This window comes from Panulirus ornatus, chromosome 39 (assembly GCF_036320965.1).
Source record: "Panulirus ornatus isolate Po-2019 chromosome 39, ASM3632096v1, whole genome shotgun sequence".
NCBI lineage: Eukaryota > Metazoa > Arthropoda > Malacostraca > Decapoda > Palinuridae > Panulirus > Panulirus ornatus.
In genome coordinates this window covers 4,171,665-4,198,251 of record NC_092262.1, presented here as the reverse complement: position 1 = coordinate 4,198,251, position 26,587 = coordinate 4,171,665, and the positions used below count along the sequence as shown (strand labels likewise).

General features: G+C 37.6%; 1 protein-coding gene across 1 annotated transcript; it reads right to left on the bottom strand.

Moving 5' to 3' along the window:
- Positions 1 to 8,830: 8,830 nt before the first annotated feature.
- LOC139761042 (uncharacterized) lies at positions 8,831 to 26,054 on the bottom strand. The gene is made up of 11 exons (XM_071684805.1): positions 25,834 to 26,054; positions 23,490 to 23,606; positions 22,252 to 22,440; positions 21,507 to 21,598; positions 19,997 to 20,166; positions 19,654 to 19,840; positions 17,119 to 17,258; positions 14,094 to 14,269; positions 12,227 to 12,376; positions 11,770 to 11,896; positions 8,831 to 10,356 (listed from the first exon to the last, which is right to left on the bottom strand). The coding sequence occupies exons 1-11, from the start codon at positions 25,888 to 25,890 to the stop codon at positions 9,281 to 9,283; spliced, it is 2,481 nt and encodes an 826-aa protein (XP_071540906.1). The 5' UTR covers positions 25,891 to 26,054; the 3' UTR covers positions 8,831 to 9,280.
- Positions 26,055 to 26,587: the final 533 nt, after the last annotated feature.

Sequence of the window (26,587 nt, the reverse complement as noted above, 5' to 3'; positions counted from 1 at the left end):
GGGCAGGCAAGCAAGCAGGTGTGGGAGATGGTAGTGTTAGATGGTTGTATGTCTGGTAGGATGGTGGTGCTTAAAGCCGAGCTGAGGTTGTGGTTGTGTTGGGGTTTTTGGTTCATTTTACTGTGTTACGTACGTTGTCCAAGTCGTGTATAATACGGTGTTGGAAACCTAAGTTGTTTATGTGAGAGGAAAGGATCGTTTTTCTTATTTCTAGTGCTGGTTATGGAGTAGTTTGGTGGATGAGGTGGCCAGTGCTGTTGTAAGGACCTGGTTACCAAGTGTATTAAGGTTGTATTGGAAGTACTTTTGATTAGTTACGTAATGAATGTCATGATGGCTAGGCTAGCTGGTGACTGCTATGTCCTTTGTGTTGTGCGGTTTGCAACTTTATGTAATTTGCTTCTGACAGGGAGGGTGACCAAGCAGATGAGATGTCATTTTGGTTATTTGGGCTTTGGCCTATTAACTACCAGGGTCATTAAAGCCGTCAGTGTCAAGAAACAACCAACATCCGAAAATATTATTTATACCTTCATCAGGTGTTTATGTAATTCGAAGATCACGCACACACTCTCTTTTATGTGACCCTTAGGCTTCAGGTGGAATGAATTGATCATAGGATTCTTTTTCTTGTCTAAATTTAGGGCTATGTGTGCCAGTGTGTTTGTAATCACCTATTTGTACAGAACACAGTGGGAGTACAGTACTTCCTAACTGCAATAATGCCATATTCAAGTGTTAATACTAGTAATTCCCCCATGTCCTTACAATCTACCAACTTTGTTATTCTTTATCTTAGAAACCCCATCCAGCATGTCTGCAGTCTCTCGTCACCTTTTAATCATTATTTGGTCCTTCTCCACCGTATTGTCTTTGATTGTAATATTGTCCATTTCTCAATCTTGATACAACCCATTTGTCTATGTACTGTTGTGTTTACTTGTTAACCTCCAAGTCTCTGGTTTAACCTAAAATCTCCAATTTTGCCAACATGCACTGATCTTGAATACTCTACATCATTTCAACCCTTTCATCTAACAAACCATATAGTATCTGGAAAAAGCTCTGTCTGCCCCCATATATTTTCAGAGATGATACGTGGATAAGGTTTACTGTGGGTACAGGAAGGTACAGAAACCTTTCTATTTTCATGCATACTAGTCAAACTAACAGGTCTATAATTACCAGCTACTTTCTTGTTACCTTACTTAAACAAGGCTGTGATATTAGTGCATTTCCAGTCTTCCAGAAGTTCTCCCGTGTTAATGGATGTTTGAAATGTGATTGCTAGGGAGTGCATATGATGCTGCTGACTTCCTTGAGTACTCTAGGGTGTATCCCATCTGGACCTGGTGATTTGAAAAGTAATAACAGCACCATCAGTACAGTCCTTTGAAGCAAAACGAGATTGTTTCTGGGAAAGCCTAGCACAGAATTATAACTACAGTGAGAAAATACACACGACCGGACATGACCTAAAAAATTTTAGACAAGGAGCTGTCAGAAGGGGACTCCACAGGAGGCCTACAGTCAGAAGAGGATCTGTGAGTATGAGTGACATCACCTTTGAAAATGCATTGGGAGTGGACATCATTCTTTACAGACACTGTACGTCCCTTATTCTCTTGCCTATAACTTCATATATTCCTCTCACACTTCATATATTCCTCTCTCTTTAGCTTTATTTAATAATCTACATTGTACTTCTGTTACAAAGCCCCTAGATCTCTTCCTCTCAATCATCATTACTCTCTGTTTCTGCTATGATTACATATTTGTACAGTATGAATGTGCGTGCGTGCGCCGCGCGTGTGAAATGCCATTCTTTGTTCCTGATACAACCTTGCTAAGGCAAGAAAATCAATTATGTAAAAAAAAAAATTTAAGAAAGTTGTATGTAGTTAGGCTAATTAGCCTAAATCTAATATATATTCATTTTCATGGGTAATTTCATATTGAGGACTATGTCATGAAAGGGTACTTATTCAGAGAAATACTTTCTTTGGTTTAAAGAGATTTATAATAAATAATCTTTAATACAAATAAATTGCAGAGAGCAGAAATGTAGTTTACAAAACCACAACTATCACAAAGATAATATTCGTTCTCTAAAAGGGAACATAAATGTGACAGAGAGGAGACACCATGAAGAAACAATCATCCTCTAATAACTCCATAATTTTCTTCATGTGTGCATTACCTACAAAAATGTGAAGAATAATCTATATGACACATATCACAACTCTATATCTGTCAAATAAGACATTCAACAGACTAAAAAGCTGACCCTTTTGCAGAAAAAAGGCAAAAGGTATGGCTGGAGGTTCTCAACAAAGTTAAAGGACTGGAGTTTCTCTCCTTCAAAGTCCAAAGACTTATTTACTATCAAGCGTTTCATAGAAATAAACTTCATCCAAAAGTATAACACTGAATTATGTATGATCAGTCTGCCTGAATACTTCAGATCTAAAGTTTCATTGCCCTTGTAAGTCAGCTGGAAGGTACACTAGCATCATGTATAACCTGCCACAAAATCACAAGATGAAAGATAATAAATAATGAGTAGTACCCCAGTAAAGGTAACAGATAATGAGTAGTACCCCAGTAAAGGTAACAGATAACGAGTAGTACCCCAGAAAAGGTAACAGATAACGAGTAGTACCCCAGTAAAGATAACAGATAACGAGTAGTACCCCAGTAAAGAGTACATTTTCTTTATGTCTATTTGGAGGACTGTTTGTTTTCATATGCTATAGACAAAAATATACTTGGATCAATTTCTAACTTTTAAAAAATCATGACCCCTAATAGAGCGACGTGCCCAACAATCAAGACCTTTTTGTCTTTTTGTGGCATATTTTGAGCATAACTTCATTAGTATCTATATAGTAGTTGCATAACTAACTTGCCTTTCTAATAGTTCACAAAGAGTAAGACAATTTCAGAAAAAATCTATATCAAAATAACTTCCTTCAGTCTTCCAGCACTTAAGTGTCTTCTAATGAATTATAACAAAAGCATTGTAATACTGACTGTCAACTTTCCCTGTTAATGTTACAAGCAATAGTTTATGGAAAGTACCTCTAGAGGTATGATTAACTTTTGTTAAAGCATTAAAATCTCGCATAATTTCACAATTTCATTTCCCTATATTGTCTATATTTTGTACATGTGATTTTGATTACTAATCCCTGCTAACAAAATGTAATACAGTAATGTATTTACAATAAGAACATAATTCTATCAGTACCTTGAGCACTTTATCACACTCAACAGAGGGATGGCTCATACAAAAACCTCTCCTAAACACCAACCACAACTTTAATCAGCATGAAAATTACAATAAAAGTTTCCTTCTCATATTAATGAGGCTATTCAGTGAAGGGGTAAAGACCTGAGAGAATCCCTTAATGAATCCAATCAATACCTAATTTCAAAAATGATTCTCCTTCCTTTTCAAAATCTTTTCTTGATGTATTCATATGCCTACTGATTCAACAGTTTTTGAGCTATGAGATTGTATCTTCCTTAAAAATACTTTAAAATTCACAACTTTGCCTTCTCCAAGACTGTTGGCATAGCAAAACAGTAGAGAACACAATCAGTGAATATTAATGAACTAAGAATAGGCAGAGAGTCGGTCATTATGCATACATGCTTCAACCATTTTTTAGAAGCCTGTAACCAAGCTTATGCTTCAGATACTATATACTGCAATGGAGCAATGAAAATCTATCTACCCTCCCAATGAAGAAATTTTGTTCCTCCAGGAAAGAACAACTAAATTATATATTCAAATAAGTGGTGATTTGTATCACGGCCATAGATACAACCAAAATGGAGAAATATTACTTAATTGAAAATGGCCTGTGGTAAGGACTTGAAAATAGCTGTTCAAATTCATATCTATCCTAGATTATGACATGCACTGGGTGCATTTAGATGTTCCATTTCAATATGAAAAAGAAGTCTTTACCCTCCTTCCTTGAACTTAGTGCTTGAGTACTATCAGCAACCCAGTAACACTGATACACAAGATACTGAATATCTAACAAAATCAATATCTGCTGACGTGCTACCAAAGCTGTTCCAGATCCATAGTGAAACCAACATAGGAGGCCTGAAAAATTTGGATACAAACATCTTATACAATAACGAGACTTTAAGCCAAAAACTTCATTTCTAGAATTTCTCTTTCAAAACTGAAAAATAAGAAAAGTCCTTCCGAGCACTGCCTCTACACTGGTCAGCGTCAATGTGGATCAAGATGATTTTTCTTTTACTATAGCAATCATGAAAGCACTTATCACAGAGTTTTTGAGACATCTTGAGAACTTGATGAATTCATGAAAACTGAAACTATTTCAGTTGCAGGCTCCCAAAAGGACGACAAAGAAAAAATGCAATGACTAACTTGTTGCCTATTCAGTCATTATTCATTAATGATGGTATGCCTAACGAATCTTTCAGATATCACAAAAAAAGCAGCAATTGCAAACAAATTGCCTACTAAACAAATGAAAAAAAAAAACACTTTTACATGTCTTAGGTCCATACTAAACCAATTATAATACCTCCTTAAATATTCTTAATTCACAGATATTTCTCCAGGCCCTTAACTTTAAAGGTCTTCCGAAAGGTGGTGGTGTTAACAAAATATAAAAAAAAAACAGTAGACATGACGAAGAGTAAACATCTGTACATATGACTGGTATTCAAACATCAACCATAACTCTGAAAAAAGCCTGAAAACCTTACACTACACCCATGGACCAGCACAAACACCACAAAATTATTTCTGTCAGATAAATATATCAGATGAAGGCTGAAATTCTTTACAGAATATAATACATGTGCTCAAGCAACCAGGTCAACACTTACAATTTACAATTATCCCAAACAGAGATAATGATTGACCTCTAAGCTTGGGTAGTATTAGTTGCTTTAGGTAGCATAAACTATCTTCAAATATACATTAAACCTTCATACATTAAACATACAAGTATGCAATTATTTTTGTGTTTGAAAACAATCTAAAAAGTGAAAAACCGTTCAATATTCTGCATGATATACCTGCGTCTATTTTTCCTGAATGCATGGAAATGAAACCTAAGACTACAATGTATCAACAAAGTCAACCTAAGGTCTTTTGTATCCACATTTTCCTATGTTTATCCACAACCAGTAACTATATTTTTTGTGCTGAGACATTTAACTGTATACAGAGGGGACCAAAGGCAAATCCAACCTTCCAAGCAGATTATCTTAAAAAAAATTCATTTTTCAAATTCTACATTACTGCCTGATTCTATCTAGCGCTTCTTTCACGCATGACAATAATCAAAAAGATTTACAAGATACATCAAATGAAGAAAAGACAAGAAAATAGCAGACTCATATACCAGGTTAAAATGACTTGGTCAGATCTATCTGACAATCAGGGATTATGACACTAAAACATCACCATGAGGTGGTCAGCCACTTATTGGCAAAAATTCTGTTATTTCAGATCATAAAAAACATGGAGGGGGGGTGAAAAAATATGTTTCTTGAAATAAGATACTGATAACATGGACTGATGAGTGATACATAGGTCAAGTTTTTGTTTGGATACTGCAGCGTGATCTCAGTCCTACCCTCACGAACCTAACTCCTAAGGTCTTACTATGCTGTGCTACTATGACCTCATGTGTTCCTGTCTAAGATACGCTATGAATCTCTCCAGTAGTAGGTTAGTTTGCCTCCTACATTAGTTTGCTCTCAGCTTTCAAGAAAATATGACATGCCTGGCACTCTTACAGCAACCTGTGATCAGCACGCCGACTCTTTTCACCCCTCTCCAACCCCAAATTTCCTTGAAGACACTCCTAACCTACATAAACAAAACATCATTTGTTATATCATATATCAGTAATCTCCTTAAAGAAATCAAGCAGTTGAAAGAAAAATGAACTGTAGGACCACAGCAGTGGTTGGAGTTTCTTTTAAACATGCCCCAAGGGCTATGGCCAATGTTTACAACTATATACCACCAACCCTCATAGTGCTCCTATTGCTTGAGGAAACCACCTTCTGCCACCACAGATCCATCATCTAGAGATGCAGTTCAGCACCACAACAGCATCAAGCCCATTTGAACTTATGCACACAGCAAGAAAAGCAGCCTAATTCCAATGATTATCAACATTTTATAGCCCAACATGTTTGTGTATGGAATGTTTGTCTGACTCTCTCTCCTTGTGAAAGCCACCCTATCTTAAAAATGCATTTTCTCTAATTTTCAGATTGCAAGCACTTTACAATAACCCATGAACAAAGTCATTATTATAATTATCAATGCTATCATTATTATTATTATTATCATTATTATTATTATTATTATCATTATCAAGGAATTTTCCCTCTTAGGCTCTGTCATCTGTTCTTGAATGCTACCTCACTCACCTCACATACGGGAAATGGCAAGCATGTATGAAAAAATATATCATCATTACTATTAATAATATGCTGTCAATGGGCTGAACCAGGGTATATGAAGTGGTAAAGGTAAACCATGGAACAATCTATAAAGGCTTGGGTGTGGATGGGCTTTGGTTTCAGTAAATATAAATTACAGCTAAAGGAAAGGTAAGCAAATGAGGTCACTTTATGTCTAATTTTGACAGTGCTTTGCCAGGGTAGTTGAAGCATTTGTACAAAAAAAAAGAAGGCCTAGACTTGTTTCTGATTCCCCTTGTTAAGACAAGGAAGATATCAGTGCCCCAGTCCTTCTCATTCCTATGCCTACTCATGTTTAATATAATAAGCATTACAATTACAGACACTATATTCTGATATTATCTTTTTGGTATATTGCCATAGTATTTTAAATCTAAAGTGCTTCAGTCATCAAGTCAGGTATGTGCTTGTCCTAGGAACACCGTAGTTATTTTCTAACTACATTAAGTTGTACAAAAAAGTATGCCATCTCAAAACCTTAGAGAATCATACAACCAAAAATCAAATTTGCTTTACCTCAGCATAAAATCCATTGAAAATACACCTTAATTATTATGAGATATTGACAAAAGTGCTTCAATACACATGACAATGTAAAATACTAATTTCACAGGTTGAATTTCAATACTTATGAACATATCAATCCAGATCTTAATATAAAAATACTAAAATTTATAAATCTTTTTAATGACAGTAATACAAATTGAAAAATAACTTTATAATGGGAGCTTCCTCAAAATCTGATTTCTAGTATATAAAAAATAAGTAAAAAAGCTTCATATCTACATCAGCTTTACCAGGGCAATTCATCTTATTGTATGATAAATATTTACAGAGAAAATACAGCAGATTAACAATTGAATCAATTCAACATTAAGTTACAGTACATTCCAAGAAATGTGTTCAGAGGACACTTACTTTCTGATTAAACACAAGCTGGTTTCTGCATTCCTTTCTAAGGGATACAAAATTTCTTTCTGTGCTGGGACAACAGGGAGACCAGTGCCTTTAACTCATTTACGCAAATGACTGCACAAACTCCAGAAATCTACTTGTAGTTTCATCCTCAACAACCAGCCACTGTGAGCCTGCTAATTACAAAAAAATAACTGACATTACAAAAGTTAATTACTAGTTTATCAATCCCACACAATTACTCATCTAGCTTCTTAAGCATGTTTGTCTGAGACATATTTCTCCAAAATCCAATTCATCACTGATTTTCTAGGCCTCAAGATAAATCATGAAGACCTGACCTTACTCTTACATGTCAAGCTCATGTTTGTACGAAGAATCATCCAATGAACACAATGATTCAGAAAATGGTTTTGCAAGCCCTACAGGAGTACTTATGTATTTTTCAAAGTTATAAAAAAAAAGGGATTTAGAGGGCAGAGCTTATTTACCATACTGGAACTTCATTCTAATGACAAGACATCTGTGACTACGTACAGAATGAAAACTTGAGCAAAAAATCAGAAAGCTGATTAATGCTGCATATAATACAATCCTATTAAAATGTCCCTTATCACACCCTAACTGTTATAAACAAGTCAAACAGTTGGACTATTACAGCAGGAGTTGGTGGGATTAATCGGTAGGCAATCAGGTAGCAATGACATGAGCTGTTAAACTGGATTTGATTCTCAACGATCCAACAGCTATCTTCCTCAGGATAATATTCTTCAGAAAAACAAAATTCGAAATGCTGAGAATTAAATCCTGACTAGCAGTTCATGTCTCATTACTACCTTAGTACATATCTGTCACAATAAGCAACATTTATGGGTTATCTGATAGTTTACTAATGTATGGAAAGATGAGTGCATTCAAGGAAATGACTTTCTGTGGCTAGTTGTTCAAGAAAAAATGATAGCTCTACACTGCATGACATCTGATCAATCTTTTGTCAAGTCAAAGGCTCTGTAGACTTCTGATTTTCACTGCTAAGCATCACAGTAAAACTTGCACACCAAAGAGGGATATGTTGAACAAAGAACCTCAATTTATTCACACAAGTACCTATAAAAAGACTGTTTTGTGCTTTTCACTTGAACACGCTATCGTACAATTTAGACAACCATAAGATAGCTCCCCAATCTGGGGAAACAATGCTGAGATGGGGACAGCTCCTATGTGATAAACTATAATGATGAGCCTTGTTTGGAGTGTGTTGAGTCAGTATCCAGTAATGACCTAACATGACCAGTCCTGGGGCTTCAATCAGTATCAACATGATCATTGACCTGCAATGAACTTGACCACCCGCTGCTCACTTATATCTGCTGCTAAATTTTTGGTAACCTGGCAGTTTTTGCATATTGTTACCAGCTTTTATTCTAAAATCAATGTTCCCACTTCAACTTGGTCATGTTAAATAATTCTGACTTCTGAATTAAGAAAGTCTAGATCCATGTATGGAGAATCTTATGACCTAACTTATTCAGGAAGTTCCTTAAAAAAATACTGACCAAATGAAAAATTTACAAGTATACTCCATCTAAATTAACATTTCAAGGAGTGACTAGTTAAAAATCCTGTATTCATTCTGCATTAATTTCCCTATATCACTATTAATGAAGTAATATGAACGAACATAAAAGACAAAACTCAAAAGGACTGGAAACTGTCACTTTAAAATAACCTTGTACAGGAAACTAGTTGAAACATTCACAGAAAAGCATCACTAATGAAAAATAATCTTAGAATATATATCCAGTATATTCTCCAGACTGTGTTTTCAAAAGATATCTATACATACTTAGCTTTACTAAATATCAACTCAAAAATCATCACCCCAGCCATCATCCCAAACATCCTTTGCTTCACTCGTATTTATTAAACCACTACTATGCAAACGAGTTGAAGGCAAGTTCACTGCAGGAGATAATGAGTTTCCAGTACTAGTAGCAACAAAATCTGTTGGAGAATGATTACTTGCAGATAATGACACTGATTTCATCTCTGAATCTTTGTGGAAAAACTTAGAAGGTGAATTACTTTCAGTAGTTAATGGAGATATATCAAATAAATCAATCTGATCCCCCCATCCACCTTCTCCTCCCCATGAATCATCTGCTCCACTTGTGTCAAGCCCAGCTAAGGTCTCTGAAACTGATGGTGTGCGTACTTTTTGTATTCCCTTCATCTTATAATTAGCTTCCATCAACATCGTTTCCAAGTCAAACTTCTTTGTATCAAACTTAGGTGCAAGGTCTGCGAACAGGTCCATTTCTGCATCCCGCTTTTTATTCACTTTAATTGCTAAGACATCAAACTCTTCACCAAGATTTTGAGTTCTCTTCAAATGTATGCTATTATCTGCTATTTCCTTATGCTTTAAACTTATAAGCTTCATTCCTGAACTTGGTTTCACATTCATTGGACATGACCCTGACATAACTTCCCTAATGTTATTACTACTGCCTACAGACAATGATTTATTTTCCACAGGTGTGCTCATCTTTACTTTACTGATAATCTTAGGTTTTGCAGTAGATGTAGTAACCCCTTCTTTCATCACATCCATCCCCAAGTCATTATCCTTTAACTGCAAATCAGCTTTTTCTTCATTGACTGACAGTATGACACGAGAGAAGTCTTCAGATGGAACATCTTGTATTTCCTCCCAGTCAGACGACCAAGCATCTGCACTCATACTTGCAGGTCCTGTAGGTCCAACACACTGATTGGTTGAATTGCCACTATCTTCTCCATCTGGGGAGCTCCTTTCCGGTATCTGAGCTAAAACTATACTATCAATTGAAAGGCTGTCCAGAGAAGTAACATCTGATTTGACTTCATTACTGACAGACTCTGGCCCCAGTGATATGGATCTTGGTGGAGGTGGTGGTGGCTCTGTGCAAAAAAAGAGAAAAAATATATGGTAACCTGTGCTTATGCACTTTTAGGGAACTAATTCATCATCAACTGCACTCCTTATTAAGCATTCAGTAATATCAGGCATAACAACAGGAGAAAAACTGGAGGAAGTAAAGTGTTTTAGATATCTGGGAGTGGATCTGGCAGCGGATGGAACCATGGAAGCGGAAGTGGATCATAGGGTGGGGGAGGGGGCGAAAATTCTGGGAGCCTTGAAGAATGTGTGGAAGTCGAGAACATTATCTCGGAAAGCAAAAATGGGTATGTTTGATGGAATAGTGGTTCCAACAATGTTGTATGGTTGCGAGGCGTGGACTATGGATAGAGTTGTGCGCAGGAGGATGGATGTGCTGGAAATGAGATGTTTGAGGACAATGTGTGGTGTGAGGTGGTTTGATCGAGTAAGTAACGTAAGGGTAAGAGAGATGTGTGGAAATAAAAAGAGCGTGGTTGAGAGAGCAGAAGAGGGTGTTTTGAAATGGTTTGGTCACATGGAGAGAATGAGTGAGGAAAGATTGACCAAGAGGATATATGTGTCGGAGGTGGAGGGAACGAGGAGAAGAGGGAGACCACATTGGAGGTGGAAAGATGGAGTGAAAAAGATTTTGTGTGATCGGGGCCTGAACATGCAGGAGGGTGAAAGGAGGGCAAGGAATAGAGTGAATTGGAGCGATGTGGTATACCGGGTTGACGTGCTGTCAGTGGATTGAATCAGGGCATGTGAAGCGTCTGGGGTAAACCATGGAAAGCTGTGTAGGTATGTATATTTGCGTGTGTGGACGTATGTATATACATGTGTATGGGGGTGGGTTGGGCCATTTCTTTCGTCTGTTTCCTTGCGCTACCTTGCAAATGCGGGAGAAAGCGGCAAAAAAAAAAAAAAAAAACAGGAGTAAAAATTTCATACTATTTGCCATTTCCCGTGATAGCGAGGTAGCATTAACAGAGGACTGATCCTTTGAGGGAATATCTTCTATTGGCCCCCTTCTCTACTCCTTCTTTTGGAATACGTGGGAAGTACTCTTTCTCACCTATCCCCAGGGATAAGGGGTATAAATATACTTGAGAAATTGGGAAGGAGGCTATAATGTGCTACACTAAAGGAAAACTTTCATCAAGTTAGAGGAGAGTCTTGTTCACTTCTCCAAGAACAGGACTTTCAGAGAGACCAAAACCACTTAATCTGCAACCTACAAATTACTCTTAATAAAATGACAAAACTAACCTCATATTCTTCACTCTTCACTAATGTTCATATAGGTTTAATGTACTTGACCACTTTCTGGGTTAATATGTTAACGACAACAATATTCAGATGTCATTCAGACCTTTACATGTATAAGCCTCTATCTTAAAAAACAAACATTATTCAAATTACGACCAACAAACCTGCAGGCTTGGATGAAACAGAAGAGGGAAGGAGGCTTCGGTTAACTTTGCTGCCATTAACTTTTGCCTCTGCAGAGCTTGTTTGTAAAGATGAAATTCCTTTACTTAATGGTAGGCTTGCTGCAGCCTGTGTACATCAAAGAAAATATCATCTTCAATGAGGTCTGACTATAAAATGAGTATTCATGTAAGGCAACAATATATACTGGTATTAGGAAAATACAGGAAATTAATCATCTTATAAACATGTCTATCAATCATTCAATAAATCAGTCTATCAACTTATATGCCATTCTATGCCAATAATTTTCAAGCTTTACAAAAGCAAGCTTTTCAACATCTTCCATTTGTAATTCATTGATGTACTTAACCAAACTATCAAAAAAAATTGGAAAGTCTAACTCAAGTCTTCTTCACATGATCAAAACAAGCAAGTACTGCCATGGCAGTTACTGACCTTTGGCTTGGCAGTTGTGAAGAGATTCTGTCGGTTTTCTCCAATGACAGTGTTGGCACCAAGGATGGGTACAAGTTCTGCGAGGGCATGGAGTGTAGACATCACAAGACTGTCGCTTGAGTCACGAATACCAAGCAATAGCTCTGGCAGCTGTATGTATGATACAGTTGAAATACAATATCAAAGAAAATAGACACTGAAACTTATGTGGTGAGCTCATCATTACTACTCGAATTCCATTCTCTGTGCATTTTCCAGACATTTTTTCATAATTCTATAAATAAATGATGTTACTGGACTCCACCTTCATGAGGTTAAGCCAACAGTGAATTGTCACCTTCAGCAAGTTTGTAACATCAGTGGATGAAAATGAGTACAATCTCATCAAGGAAACTTTCACCACAAAGGAGTCAATCACTTCCTTGCTACTGATTTATTGCAACCTTACAGCTACATTAACCACATACAAGAGGTCTTGGGTTACTGGGTTTACATAATAATAGCATTATAATAATCTTTAACTCATACAGTAGTCCATCAATACTGTCAAGCCTTGGGTCTCAAAGGTGAGTTTTGTAAATCTATAAATGCAAATGAGTTGAAAAGAATTACATACTGAAGCACATCCTTCTTCTCATTCACATGGTCTTTATATAAAATCATACATAAACAATCAAGCAAAAACCCACATGTTATGCAAATGTCTCAATGTCTGTAACTACATAATCAATATGTGCACTTATCATAGCATACTTGCTAATCCAAAGAACTTATTTTTCTTTTCATTGCAAAAACTTAATTCATTCATCAGTATCACTCAGATGTTGTAATCTAAACAATGAGTATTGTATAAAAGACGGTTTATGATACTTCAACCATTAGGTTCTGAATCAGAGCTCACTCCTCTTCTATTAAACTTGATAACATATCATAATACACAATATTATGTACACTGAACTAAAAACTGCAGGTACTTCATTATATGTTATCTTTCCACTTTTCCTACTTCTATATACATTTCGTATCTTTTTCCAGTTTTAAGACAACAGGCATGGTTGATGTGGAATTTTCTTATCTTGAGATAATTTTGGTCTAGAGTTTTTGGATGTCTCTTACATTTTTCCTGAAACATTTCTTGAGTGCATCACCAGCAGACTCCTCACATACTCTTCCATACAATAAATTCATCTGGCAAAGCAGTACTACATACAATGATTCTCATGCATAATAAGTATCAGATATATAGATAGATGCATGATTTGCCATTTTTGAATAAGGTAAGAAATGAGAGAACACCTCTGTGTACCCAACAAACTGCAATATACAGGGAATCAAAATATAACACTGAACATAAAAGGCATTCAAATAAACACCGGGGTCAACGTGCTGTCAATAGATTGAACCAGGGCATGTGAAGCGTCTGGGGTAAACCATGGAAAGTTCTGTGGGGCCTGGATGAGGAAAAGGAGCTGTGGTTTTGGTGCATTATACATGACAGCTAGAGACTGAGTGTGAACGAATGTGGCCTTTGTTGTCTTTTCCTAGTGCTACCTCGCGCAAATGCAGGGGGAGGGGGTTGTCATTTCATGTGTGGTGGGGTGGCGACAGGAATGAATAAGGGCAGGCAGTATGAATTATGTACATGTGTATATATGTATGTCTGTGTGTGTATATATATGTATACGTTGAGATGTATAAGTATGTATATGTGCGTGTGTGGACGTGTATGTATATGCATGTGTATGTGGGTGGGTTGGGCCATTCTTCCGTCTGTTTCCTTGCGCTACCTCGCTAACGCGGGAGACAGCGACAAAGTATAATAATAATAAATAAATATTCAAATAAACAAATTTCCAATACCACTTACCACTTCACTGGCTAACACATCCTTTGGAATCAGTGAAACATAGTATGGTAGATAAATGAGGAGGATTCCTCGAACAGTAGCATCATGAACACCAAACAAGCTGACAAGATGAGGCACAATGTCACGCTGAAACACTTCATCACTAAACAATCCATCTTCTGCATCATTAGCTGTACCTAGATGAAATATAAACCAAGAGAAATCATCAAGTTATTCAGAAAAAAATAATCATATTACTCATCTCTACTATTTATTTATTTATTTTGCTTTGTCGCTGTCTCCCGCATTCGCAAGGTAGCGCAAGGAAACAGACAAAAGAATGGTCCAACCCACCCACATACACATGTATAAACATACACGTCCACACACGCAAATATACATACCTATACATCTCAACGTATACATATATATACACACACAGACATATACATATATACACATGTACATAATTCATACTGTCTGCCTTTATTCATTCCCATCGCCACCTCGCCACACATGAAATAACAACACCCTCCCCCTGCATGTGCCCGAGGTAGTGCTAGGAAAAAACAACAAAGGCCACTTTCGTTCACACTCAGTCTCTAGCTGTCATGTAATAACGCACCGAAACCACAACTCCCTTTCCACATCCAGGTCCAACAGAACTTTCCATGGTTTACCCCAGATGCTTCACATACCCTAGTTCAATCCAATGACAGCACGTCGACCCCAGTATACCACATCGTTCCAATTCACTCTATTCCTTGCATGCCTTTCACCCTCCTGCATGTTCAGGCCCCGATCACTCAAAATCTTTTTCACTCCATCTTTCCACCTCCAATTTGGTCTCCCACTTCTCCTCATTCCCTCCACCTCCAACACATATATCCTTTTGGTCAATTTTTCCTCACTCATTCTCTCCATGTGACCAAACCATTTCAAAACACCCTCTTCTGCTCTCCCAACCACACTCTTTTTATCACCACACATCTCTCTTACCCCATTATTACTTACTTGATCAAACCACCTCACACCACATATTGTCCTCAAGCATTTCATTTCCAGCACATCCAACCTCCTCCGCACAACTCTATCTATAGCCCACGCCTCGCAACCATATAACATTGTTGGAACCGCTATTCCTTCAAACATACCCATTTTTGCTTTCTGAGATAACGTTCTCGACTTCCACACATTCTTCAACACTCCCAGAACTTTCGCCCCCTCCCCACCCTATGATTCACTTGCGCTTCCATGGTTCCATCCGCTGCCAAATCCACTCCCAGATATCTAAAACACTTCACTTCCTCCAGTTTTTCTCCATTCAAACTTACCACCCAATTGACTTGTCCCTCAAGTCTCTCTAGTATCATTCATAATTACAATGATAGTTTCCTTCCCTTCTCTGCACCTTCATCAAACAGCCCAACAAAGCAGCACAGAAATGTCAAACATCATAAAAATACTAAACTGAACAGTGAAGTCAAATGTTTCATTACCCTGTTCATAAGATAGACACCCCATTACTCAAAGGAAGGCCATTTAAATAATCAATTATTCTATCAACCTTTCATCTAAAATACCACTTCAGCATAACACCACAACAGTAATGATACAGCTTACATTTCATATGTATTAAAGAAAAATTCTGATCAAAATAATCTATCTAGTTTTACTACCTTATATATTTTCCTTCCATAAAACAACATTACAACTAAATTAAACAGAGTTGGTTATTGGTGGGTCTGTACAACAAGTTCTCTTTTTTTTTTTTTTTTTTTTTATACTTTGTCGCTGTCTCCCGCGTTTGCGAGGTAGCGCAAGGAAACAGGCCCCGATCACACAAAATCTTTTTCACTCCATCTTTCCACCTCCAATTTGGTCTCCCTCTTCTCCTCGTTCCCTCCACCTCCGACACATATATCCTCTTGGTCAATCTCTCCTCACTCATTCTCTCCATGTGCCCAAACCATTTCAAAACACCCTCTTCTGCTCTCTCAACCACGCTCTTTTTATTTCCACACATCTCTCTTACCCTTACGTTACTTACTTGATCAAACCACCTCACACCACACATTGTCCTCAAACATCTCATTTCCAGCACATCCATCCTCCTGCGCACATCTCTATCCATAGCCCACGCCTCGCAACCATACAACATTGTTGGAACCACTATTCCCTCAAACATACCCATTTTTGCTTTCCGAGATAATGTTCTCGACTTCCACACATTTTTCAAGGCTCCCAAAATTTTCGCCCCCTCCCCCACCCTATGATCCACTTCCGCTTCCATGGTTCCATCCGCTGACAGATCCACTCCCAGATATCTAAAACACTTCACTTCCTCCAGTTTTTCTCCATTCAAACTCACCTCCCAATTGACTTCACCCTCACCCCTACTGTACCTAATAACCTTGCTCTTATTCACATTTACTCTCAACTTTCTTCTTCCACACACTTTACCAAACAAGTTCTCTAAAAATGAATAAAAAATATTCACATCTGGGCTTTCACATTACTTTTTTACTATAATCTTATATAAAAATTACTGACAAGTAAAGGATATTACGCTCTTGCATCACTAAAGAAAACTAAAACTAACTCTTTCATCATAATTCTGTGTGCAATGACCACAAGCTAAACAACCAAAGAACATAGCTGTTGTATTAGAATCCTTTGCAAACTTCACAGAGCTTAAGTCTGCTGCATGAATACCACAAAACTATGACAAAGCATATACTGATCTAAACACCTCATACTACAATCTGACTCTTACAGATGGGTTCTGTCAGTTACATATATATATTTACGCTACCTCGCAAACGCGGGAGACAGCGACAAAGCAAAATAAATAAATATAAATTTACGATAAGAATAAGAATCCCCAGAGAAACGTTTGACAGACTCCACAACATGTAAATAAAACACTGCATCCAAAGAGGTGCAACATATCACCTGCATAACAGCTTTACAATATATCCCAACAACAACAAATCTCTTATTGAAAGCACTTCCACAGACCCAAAATTAAAGACAATCAACTTACCATTCTTTGGTATAAGAACTTTCGGCATTAGATGTGTAGAAGCAGCTGGGTGTAACAACACAGGGCGACTTAACAATGCTTTAGCCAAAGTACTAGACACAAGCTCTTCTGGATATTGACGCAAATTCTCAGCAACAGATCTAAAAGATAAAGCTCGTATCATTGCATATTCATAATTATCATCTGCAGTAATATATTCTATTCATTTTTATTTATTTTGCTTTGTCGCTGTCTCCTGCGTTAGCGAGGTAGTGCAAGGAAACAGACGAAAGAATGGCCCTGGGGATAGGGGAGAAAGAATACTTCCCATGTATTCCCTGCGTATTGAAGAAGGCAACTAAAAGGGGAGGAAGCGGGGGGCTGGAAATCCTCCCCTCTATTTCCTAATTTTCCAAAAGAAGGAACAGAGAAGGGGGCCAAGTGAGGATATTCCCTCAAAGGTTCAGTCCTCTGTTCTTAACGCTACCTTGCTAACGCAGAAAATGGCAAATAGTATAAAAAAAAAAATATCTATATATAAATGATTTGGTAAACAGAGAAGAGGTAGTAAAAGCTTTGTGGAAGATGAAAGCCGGCAAGGCAGCAGGTTTGGATGGTATTGCAGTGGAATTTATTAAAAAAAGGGGTGAGTGTATTGTTTACTGGTTGGTAAGGTTATTTCATGTATGTATGACTCATGGTGAGGTGCCTGAGGATTGGCTGAATGCGTGCATAGTGCCATTGTACAAAGGCAAAGGGGATAAGAGTGAGTGCTCAAATTACAGAGGTATAAGTTTGTTGAGTATTCCTGGTAAATTATATAGGAGGGTATTGATTGAGAGGGTGAAGGCATGTACAGAGCATCAGATTGGGGAAGAGCAGTGTGGTTTCAGAAGTGGTAGAGGATGTGTGGATCAGGTGTTTGCTTTGAAGAATGTATGTGAGAAATACTTAGAAAAGCAAATGGATTTGTATGTAGCATTTATGGATCTGGAGAGAAGGCATATGATAGAGTTGATAGAGATGCTCTGTGGAAGGTATTAAGAATATATGGTGTGGGAGGCAAGTTGTTAGAAGCAGTGAAAAGTTTTTATCGAGGATGTAAGGCATGTGTACGTGTAGGAAGAGAGGAAAGTGATTGGTTCTCAGTGAATGTAGGTTTGCGGCAGGGGTGTGTGATGTCTCCATGGTTGTTTAATTTGTTTATGGATGGGGTTGTTAGGGAGGTGAATGCAAGAGTTTTGGAAAGAGGGGCAAGTATGAAGTCTGTTGTGGCTGAGAGAGCTTGGGAAGTGAGTCAGTTGTTGTTCGCTGATGATACAGCGCTGGTGGCTGATTCATGTGAGAAACTGCAGAAGCTGGTGACTGAGTTTGGTAAAGTGTGTGAAAGAAGAAAGTTAAGAGTAAATGTGAATAAGAGCAAGGTTATTAGGTACAGTAGGGTTGAGGGTCAAGTCAATTGGGAGGTAAGTTTGAATGGAAAAAAACTGGAGGAAGTAAAGTGTTTTAGATATCTGGGAGTGGATCTGGCAGCGGATGGAACCATGGAAGTGGAAGTGAATCATAGGGTGGGGGAGGGGGCGAAAATCCTGGGAGCCTTGAAGAATGTGTGGAAGTCGAGAACATTATCACGGAAAGCAAAAATGGCTATGTTTGAAGGAATAGTGGTTCCAACAATGTTGTATGGTTGCGAGGCGTGGGCTATGGATAGAGTTGTGCGCAGGAGGGTGGATGTGCTGGAAATGAGATGTTTGAGGACAATGTGTGGTGTGAGGTGGTTTGATCGAGTAAGTAACATAAGGGTAAGAGAGATGTGTGGAAATAAAAAGAGCGTGGTTGAGAGAGCAGAAGAGGGTGTTTTGAAATGGTTTGGGCACATGGAGAGAATGAGTGAGGAAAGATTGACCAAGAGGATATATGTGTCGGAGGTGGAGGGAACGAGGAGAAGTGGGAGACCAAATTGGAGGTGGAAAGATGGAGTGAAAAAGATTTTGTGTGATCGGGGCCTGAACATGCAGGAGGGTGAAAGGAGGGCAAGGAATAGAGTGAATTGGATCGATGTGGTATACCGGGGTTGACGTGCTGTCAGTGGATTGAATCAGGACATGTGAAGTGTCTGGGGTAAACCATAGAAAGCTGTGTAGGTATGTATATTTGCGGGAGTGGACGTATGTATATACATGTGTATGGGGGTGGGTTGGGCCATTTCTTTCGTCTGTTTCCTTGCACTACCTCGCAAACGCGGGAGACAGCAAAAAAAAAAATATATATATATATATATACAGGATGGAATAGGCATCTTCACCCATAAACTTTTCATGACTCTAAATTAAACTCAAAGCATTTTTTATCTTTACTTAAAAAGAACAGAAATCCATATAATAACAGTACTGATTCTCTCTACTTTTCTAAGTACATTTTCCTCGTAACAGAAACATAGAATCTTAAAAAATTACATGGCTGACATGCTGAATGGCACTTAAAATGGAGGGAATATCTGTATGAGTGCAATACAAGTGAATCAGTATGCATTATAATACTCCCATGAATACTCACTTGAGAAACTCCTCTCTCCTCTGATCACTTAAAAGGAGAACATTTGTTAGGTTCTCATGAAGTTTCAAGAACTCATGACTAAACATGTGGTGATCCGCCAATACAGCTAAGCGAGGCCTCTGTGTCCAGTCATTGTTTAGCCCACTCTTCTGCACTAGTGATAAGAAATCTGCAGCCCCTGCCACTTCTGGTAATATCAAGGTAGCAGTCTTATCAATGGTAATCTAAATTACTATAAAACAGAGAAGTACGAAAGCAGTTTAATGAAACAGTAACCACAATCTATCAATCACATAATCATAATTACATTTCTTTTTGTAAAGAGTAGTAGATCAGAGCTAACCTGAAACAGTTTCTGGAGTCAAGATGTCTTCGACAAGACAAGCGAAAGCATAAGAATCTCTGGCATGCTGATAAGCTGGGGATATTCGTGATTTGTCATCTGGTGGAATAGACTTCTCATGGCAATAGCTGTTTATGTGTTCAATGTGATCACGAGTCAGCTCTCCAAAACTATGGAAAGGAAGTCAAATTTAAAGCCATATGCACCATATTTCCTAGCAAATATTCAATGTTACAAAAACATACTTCTGAATATGAAAGACCTTAAGTTCTCCGGCACGAGCTTGGTCTGATCTACCAATCACAGAATCAAATCATAAAACAAAACCCCATGTTGTTATATCATAATGCTGTCAACCGTCCCTTAAAGACAAAAGCTACATGCTAACCACTGTTTCCTGAAAGTGATACTGAGGTAAGCAGACAAGACTGAAAGTGTAAGGATGAGGGAGATACAGTGGAAGTTCTTTGAAGAGACAATAAATACCACATAACCACTCAGGATAAAACCAACACTGTTGCATACGATGCAGCAGTGTAATTCAAGCTTTCTTTCTAAATTCTTTTGGGGGGATAACTGTCTTACTAAAAGTATCACTTCAATATTGCAACAGTATAAAAAAAACTAATCAAAATTACATACATCAAATGTAATAATATATGTATGTGTGTGGTAATATACACATACTACAACATATTTCAAATAATGTTAGGATCATTTTCCTTCAACCTTCCTACTGTCATGTACATTTCTGAAATACAGAGAAGTCGCATGAATTAACTGCAGACTTTACACCCAATTTACATATTAATGAAGCCAAAATATAAGTAAGCCTTATTCAGAGTCTCCCAAAGTTAAAATCAACTGCTTGAAAGAATGCTCTTTGGCAATGATGACATGGTAAAGCTCTATCAAATGACATAACATAATGGGAGTTGCTCCACTACATTACACACATAACTAATCTTTCTTCCACATATAAAACAGTTCAAAACAATCCTTTGAATGAATTTTGGGCATATAATTTCAATTCACTATCACACTAAAAACCAAGTCACATCATTAACAATCCCAATGTCTAATGATACAAAGACCAAACTGCTGACCAATATGCACTTACAAGAATCACCAAACAGTGCAATGAATAGTTACAAACTGATCTAAAAACACTTCTATTCTTGTCAGCTTCACTCAAACTAACCATGATGAATTTTTTTTCACACTTGTTCATCAGATTTACAATAAAATTACTAAATAAGCCAAGAGCGATGACATTCAAGTGAATAAATAAATTAGGGCTACATTCAGTACAAAAAAGGTGCTCTGCATGAGTTATATCAGTTTTCCCTCACAAGCCAGCATTTAACTCAAAAATTTCTTTAATAAAAATGATCTCTTACAACCAAAACCCACATTTAAGTTAGGTTTCTCATGCATCAATTTCTATGGAAATACCTTCAAACACATCTTTCTGCACACTGAGCCTTACAAAACATTAAAGCCATCTCACCTGCAAGAGTACTCAAGACCCCATAGTTTCCATGCTCCATCGGGTGTGACAAAAATGCTCGCACCACTCACATTATTGTGACTCACACCTGCCTATAAAAAGACAAAAAAATATCCAGTTACTTATTTTTGCATGGGTATGGAATCTCATAATCTGATGTTATTCCAATCTATTTCTTGATTCTCCATTTGAAATGTCTACCATGAAATTCAAAATGGCCAAGATATTTGGCATACTGTTGGCACTACACATATATAAAAGTTTCAGCACCAAGTTGGATTTAATGATTTTATTCTATTTTTTTATTTTGCTTTGTCGCTGTCTCCCGCATTAGCGAGGTAGCGCAAGGAAACAGACGAAAGAATGGCCCAACCCGCCCACATTTAATTTTAATGATATATCGAAATATATACCACACATGACCCTTACAACTTCATTTTGGGTGTACTGCATATCCTCCCAATCCACAATAAATCTGCCAGTGTTCAGTTTACAGAATATAAAAGGCCATTCTAGACATTTTGTCCTAAACCTGAACAAATAAATTGGGTTTGGGAGGATACAGTCAGAATTTGGAACTGTTCAGTTTTTCTCCAAAAATCTGAATCGTGTTCCGGTCCTGACGTCCTCCCATAAAAATCAGTCTCAATTTGGTAGGATACACTCCACCTTGTTTTCTAAAGGAACTTTCCCATAGTTACTAAACACTACCATTCTATTGTATGAAGGCTAACTATAAACATACCCTGTCATGGAGAAAAACTAGTGTGTCAATGATTGACAAAAGTCCTGCTGATATATGAAGGGGAGAGAAGTGTTCAAGGTCCTGGTGGAGTAGTGGTGTGGCTCTCTCCATTACTAATACCACCTCCCCTCCAATTACGCCACCATCAAGATATTTCAACAGTCCAGGATGACGGTAAACTCTGCTGGCCTAAATCAAAATGTTACAAGAATTAATCAAAGCAGGCACCACATGTAATGAGAATTTTACAGATTCCATCTTACAACTTTATTTTACATTCTAACATACATTATTCCTATGATAATGAGGTGCAACTGAAGTGATTGAAGAGGCAGTAAGATTCCAGCCATGGATTTGAAATTCTTCTAAAATGATGGAATGAGCATGATAATGGGGCAAAAATGTTGGAAGTATGCCATATTCCACAAAGAAAAAGTACGAAGAGTTTTTGATATGCTTTAAAGATCAAGCATATTCTTTAAAGTCTGGTCGTACTATATTCTGATCTTGTAAAATTCCTAGTCCTCATAATGAACATATTTCGGTAGCTTATGAGTACCCAAGTTCAAGGGTAACTGTTCTGCAGTAATCTCTTTTCATTAAAGGCAAAGGGAAAAATGTGTATGACTGGACAACCTTACTCTAACTACAGTAAATGATAATTACTTAATGTTACTTAATACCACTTATCACAACTGTAACTTACAAAGATTTCCATCCAAACAGCACAGGGTACATGGCTTATTCTGCGCTGATGTATCTTTGTCTGACCTTCTTCCCCATACTAAGATTCCAATCCCTTGCTTGATATATTACCCAGTTACACCCTAATGGCTTAACACAATTTACATCATGAGGTCATAGAACTGCCTAATGGTACTTTATAATTTTCTAAAATATACATCATAAACTGTGCCTGTTGGTAAGTTAGTTATGAATGATATACATCAATGTGTACACAAATAGTTTCCAATAATGTGGTACAAAAGGAGCCACACTTCACAGCACTGAATCATTTATAAATCTGTATGTAAAAACCGCAATGAAAATTACCATTGTGCTAAGAGAAGGGTTCACTATGCTAAACTTTATTAGCACATCCACCATCATCAGATCCATTCCCAATCCCATGAGGGAGATCAGGTACATTCAACCGCTAAAAGACTAACAAACAACCTCAAAATAATAGAAAATATAACAGCTTACATACAACATACACAGCACTTAAGTCCCATCACCTGTAAAGCTCTTTCAATATATGGCCGCTTGCGAGAGGATGGAGGGTGAGCGGCAGAGAACACAGTTACCGGTACTCCCTCTAAATCCCCGGGGGCCATTGTCCAATCTTCATAAACCTGAAACACAGCTTATTATTCTGACTGTTTCAAAAGTGTACTAACAGGTCATTGCCAATAACAATTCTTTACATTATCTACTACAAGATATGATAAAGTTGTAACTTTAATAAGATGAGGGAATATTACTTAACCATCTAAGTACTGTCATCATATACATGCACATTTTATGGGGGATAAGGAAGAAACTATATCACCAATATGTGAATAGGCCATATATAGATCCAATACATCAACTGCATCTCTAATGAATTCCCCCCCAAAAAAAATTTTAAAACTCAATCACCCACGGATCACTGTTGCAGGAAGACAGTACACCCCACACTGATACTCAATGTAAGTATCCAAGACTTTGTGGGAAAATATTTGAAGAATAACCAAACTACAAAAACAACTGAATTTAGACAGAGAAACGTGCATTCGAGCCACTGGGGATGCCCTAGATTTAAACAACAGTGGCACATAAAGATTTACATACTTAAGCATCATGCCAAGGTTTCACTGTCCATGACATGCTGGCTATAATGGCTGCAACTTAGAAATCTCAACGGCATACAGTACGACAGTTTATTAACATTTCTAGGATTAAAGGCTGAGGCAATAAGCATACACTACAAACCTTAGATAGTCAACTGGTTAAAAAGTGCTATCAGTTCTCTGTCAAAGCCAGGTAACTCATGAGATAATAGATTTTAAATGGTGCCTCACAAGGTTGGGTAAACTGGCAAGACGGTTTACTAAGGTTTACAGAATTTACTGGTAATGGAATATTCCTTGGAACAATCCCTGTTTCAGATACTGACTTTCCTAATTCCCTGAAGGACTAACTAGACCCCCATCTAATTCCCTTGGGTATTCTGGTTCCACAAGTGTTATGAAAACTGAGATGTTGGTGAAAAACTAATTATGGTAACAGGCAAAGCTGGTGCCGTCCATGTGCACCGTATAGGTTCAACCTGAAAGTTGTTGTTCAAAGTTGCCAGAAACATCTGTTTTACAATGGTGGTATATTGCATGGAGAATAAGACTGAAGTGTGACTAGTACAATGAATTCATTTCCTTGCGTGATAATAAGTAACTTGATAGTGGGGAGGGATATAACAGATTTAAGAATAATAAGGGATTACTTAATAAGTGAGGGAAATACTTTGAGAAATTAACAGAACCTTGGGAAACATCACCTAAATTTCCCCAGGGGCAAGACCTATATCAATTTTTACTGTTTTTGTTGACATGGCTAACACTTGTCTCTAACACTGTCTGCATCCCTAAATGGTGAAACGTGTGTGTGTGGAAAAAGATTTTCTTTGAAGCATTCTCATCTAAGAGCTCACAAAGTAATTTTCTAAACAATTTTGTCATAAAAAATGTATCAAAAAATATATGTATATATTAACTCTGGTGGAAATGATCATAAAAGTCTTCTTTCGGATGGCCACTTGTTTACGCACATCTACAGTATATTAAACAAGGCAGATTATACGAACCACAATTACCAAATAAATCTAAAAATGTGGTAAATAACAGCTGTTAGAATTTTGGGGAAGTTCTCTTAGATTCTAATAATTTCTAAAATTGCTTCATCTACTAAACAGCGTTCAACCATATATTTCCTACCAGCCCTCCCCACTGCTGAGCTATTTTTTGCCGTAACAAAAAAGCATTATAACAATCACGTCCCAGCATTCTACATGTATTCTTCACACAGTATAATATCATTGCAAAACAAGGTTAATTACATTGGAAAGTTACATTTCTAGCAATATCCTACCCAGAAAGCCAGGAATCGACCACTAGGGAGGGAGTAATACACATTCACAAATGTTTATATGTTAGATTTTGGTGGGTTAGGTTATATCATGCTATGATAAACTAGGTTTATCATATTTTCTTAAGTTATCCCACAACTCCCAAAATGTTCATAGATCGCAAAGTCCCTCTGGGATATAAACATTCCCAAGATATATTACCTGGGATCCAACATCCCTGGGATAACCTATTCACCTCCAATCTCATACCGATATATATATATATAGATAGATAGATAGATAGATAGATAGATATATAAAGTGACGAACCCACAAACGACAAATTTTTCCCATATAATTACGATCAATACACCAATACAACCCCTGAGAACACTTCTGTCCCAGACATTTATGGGATATGAGACATCCCACCCGTCCCCACAGCAGGACATTAAGATAATAATATAATAATAACTTACGGAGCCATTCTCCCTCTCCACCTCCAGGTGTCCCAGTGCACTGTCAGTGTTGCCCATGGCTGGACACACGCCACACTCACATATATCCCAGCCAACACGACGGGAAATGTGGTAGAGAGAGGCTGCTGCTGCTGCTGGTGTGGTAGAGTGGCTGGTTGCTGTGGTAGAGGCTGTTGATGTTTGTGGTAGACAGAGTATGTTTACGTCAGGTGGGGGGTCGGGTGGGGTGGGTCAGGTCTGGGGGGGGGGCCCACGAGCCGCCCACCCAGTGTTGCCAACGCCAGGCCGCCGCCACCATCATAAATCACTACAAATACATTTAATAAATCATTAATCAACGTCAAATGTCATCTATCGAGCTAACTATCATCTATGTCTCAGCCAGTATATTTACCTTGGGACGTCTATGCTTTTCCTCTTCTAACGACCTTACAATTAAGACGATAAAGCTCTCATTAAATCCAATCTTAATTTCATAATTATCTACATGAACGGTACTAGGAATCACTCTTACACTCGTGTATGTTATTGGAAAATTATCTTAGCTTTAAAGTTAGGAAGAAATTAAGAGTTTTTTGAAGGCCAGGGATAGACAAACACGACCTGGGGGTCTGAATTAATTCACCTTCCTCTCTAATTACTTTGGGAGTAATTCAGTCCCATCTTTTGGGATCAATATCCCAGAGTGGTGTTGCATTGTATCCCAGACTCACCTTTCCTCCCACGTGGACTGTTAGTGTGGCAATACAACCCA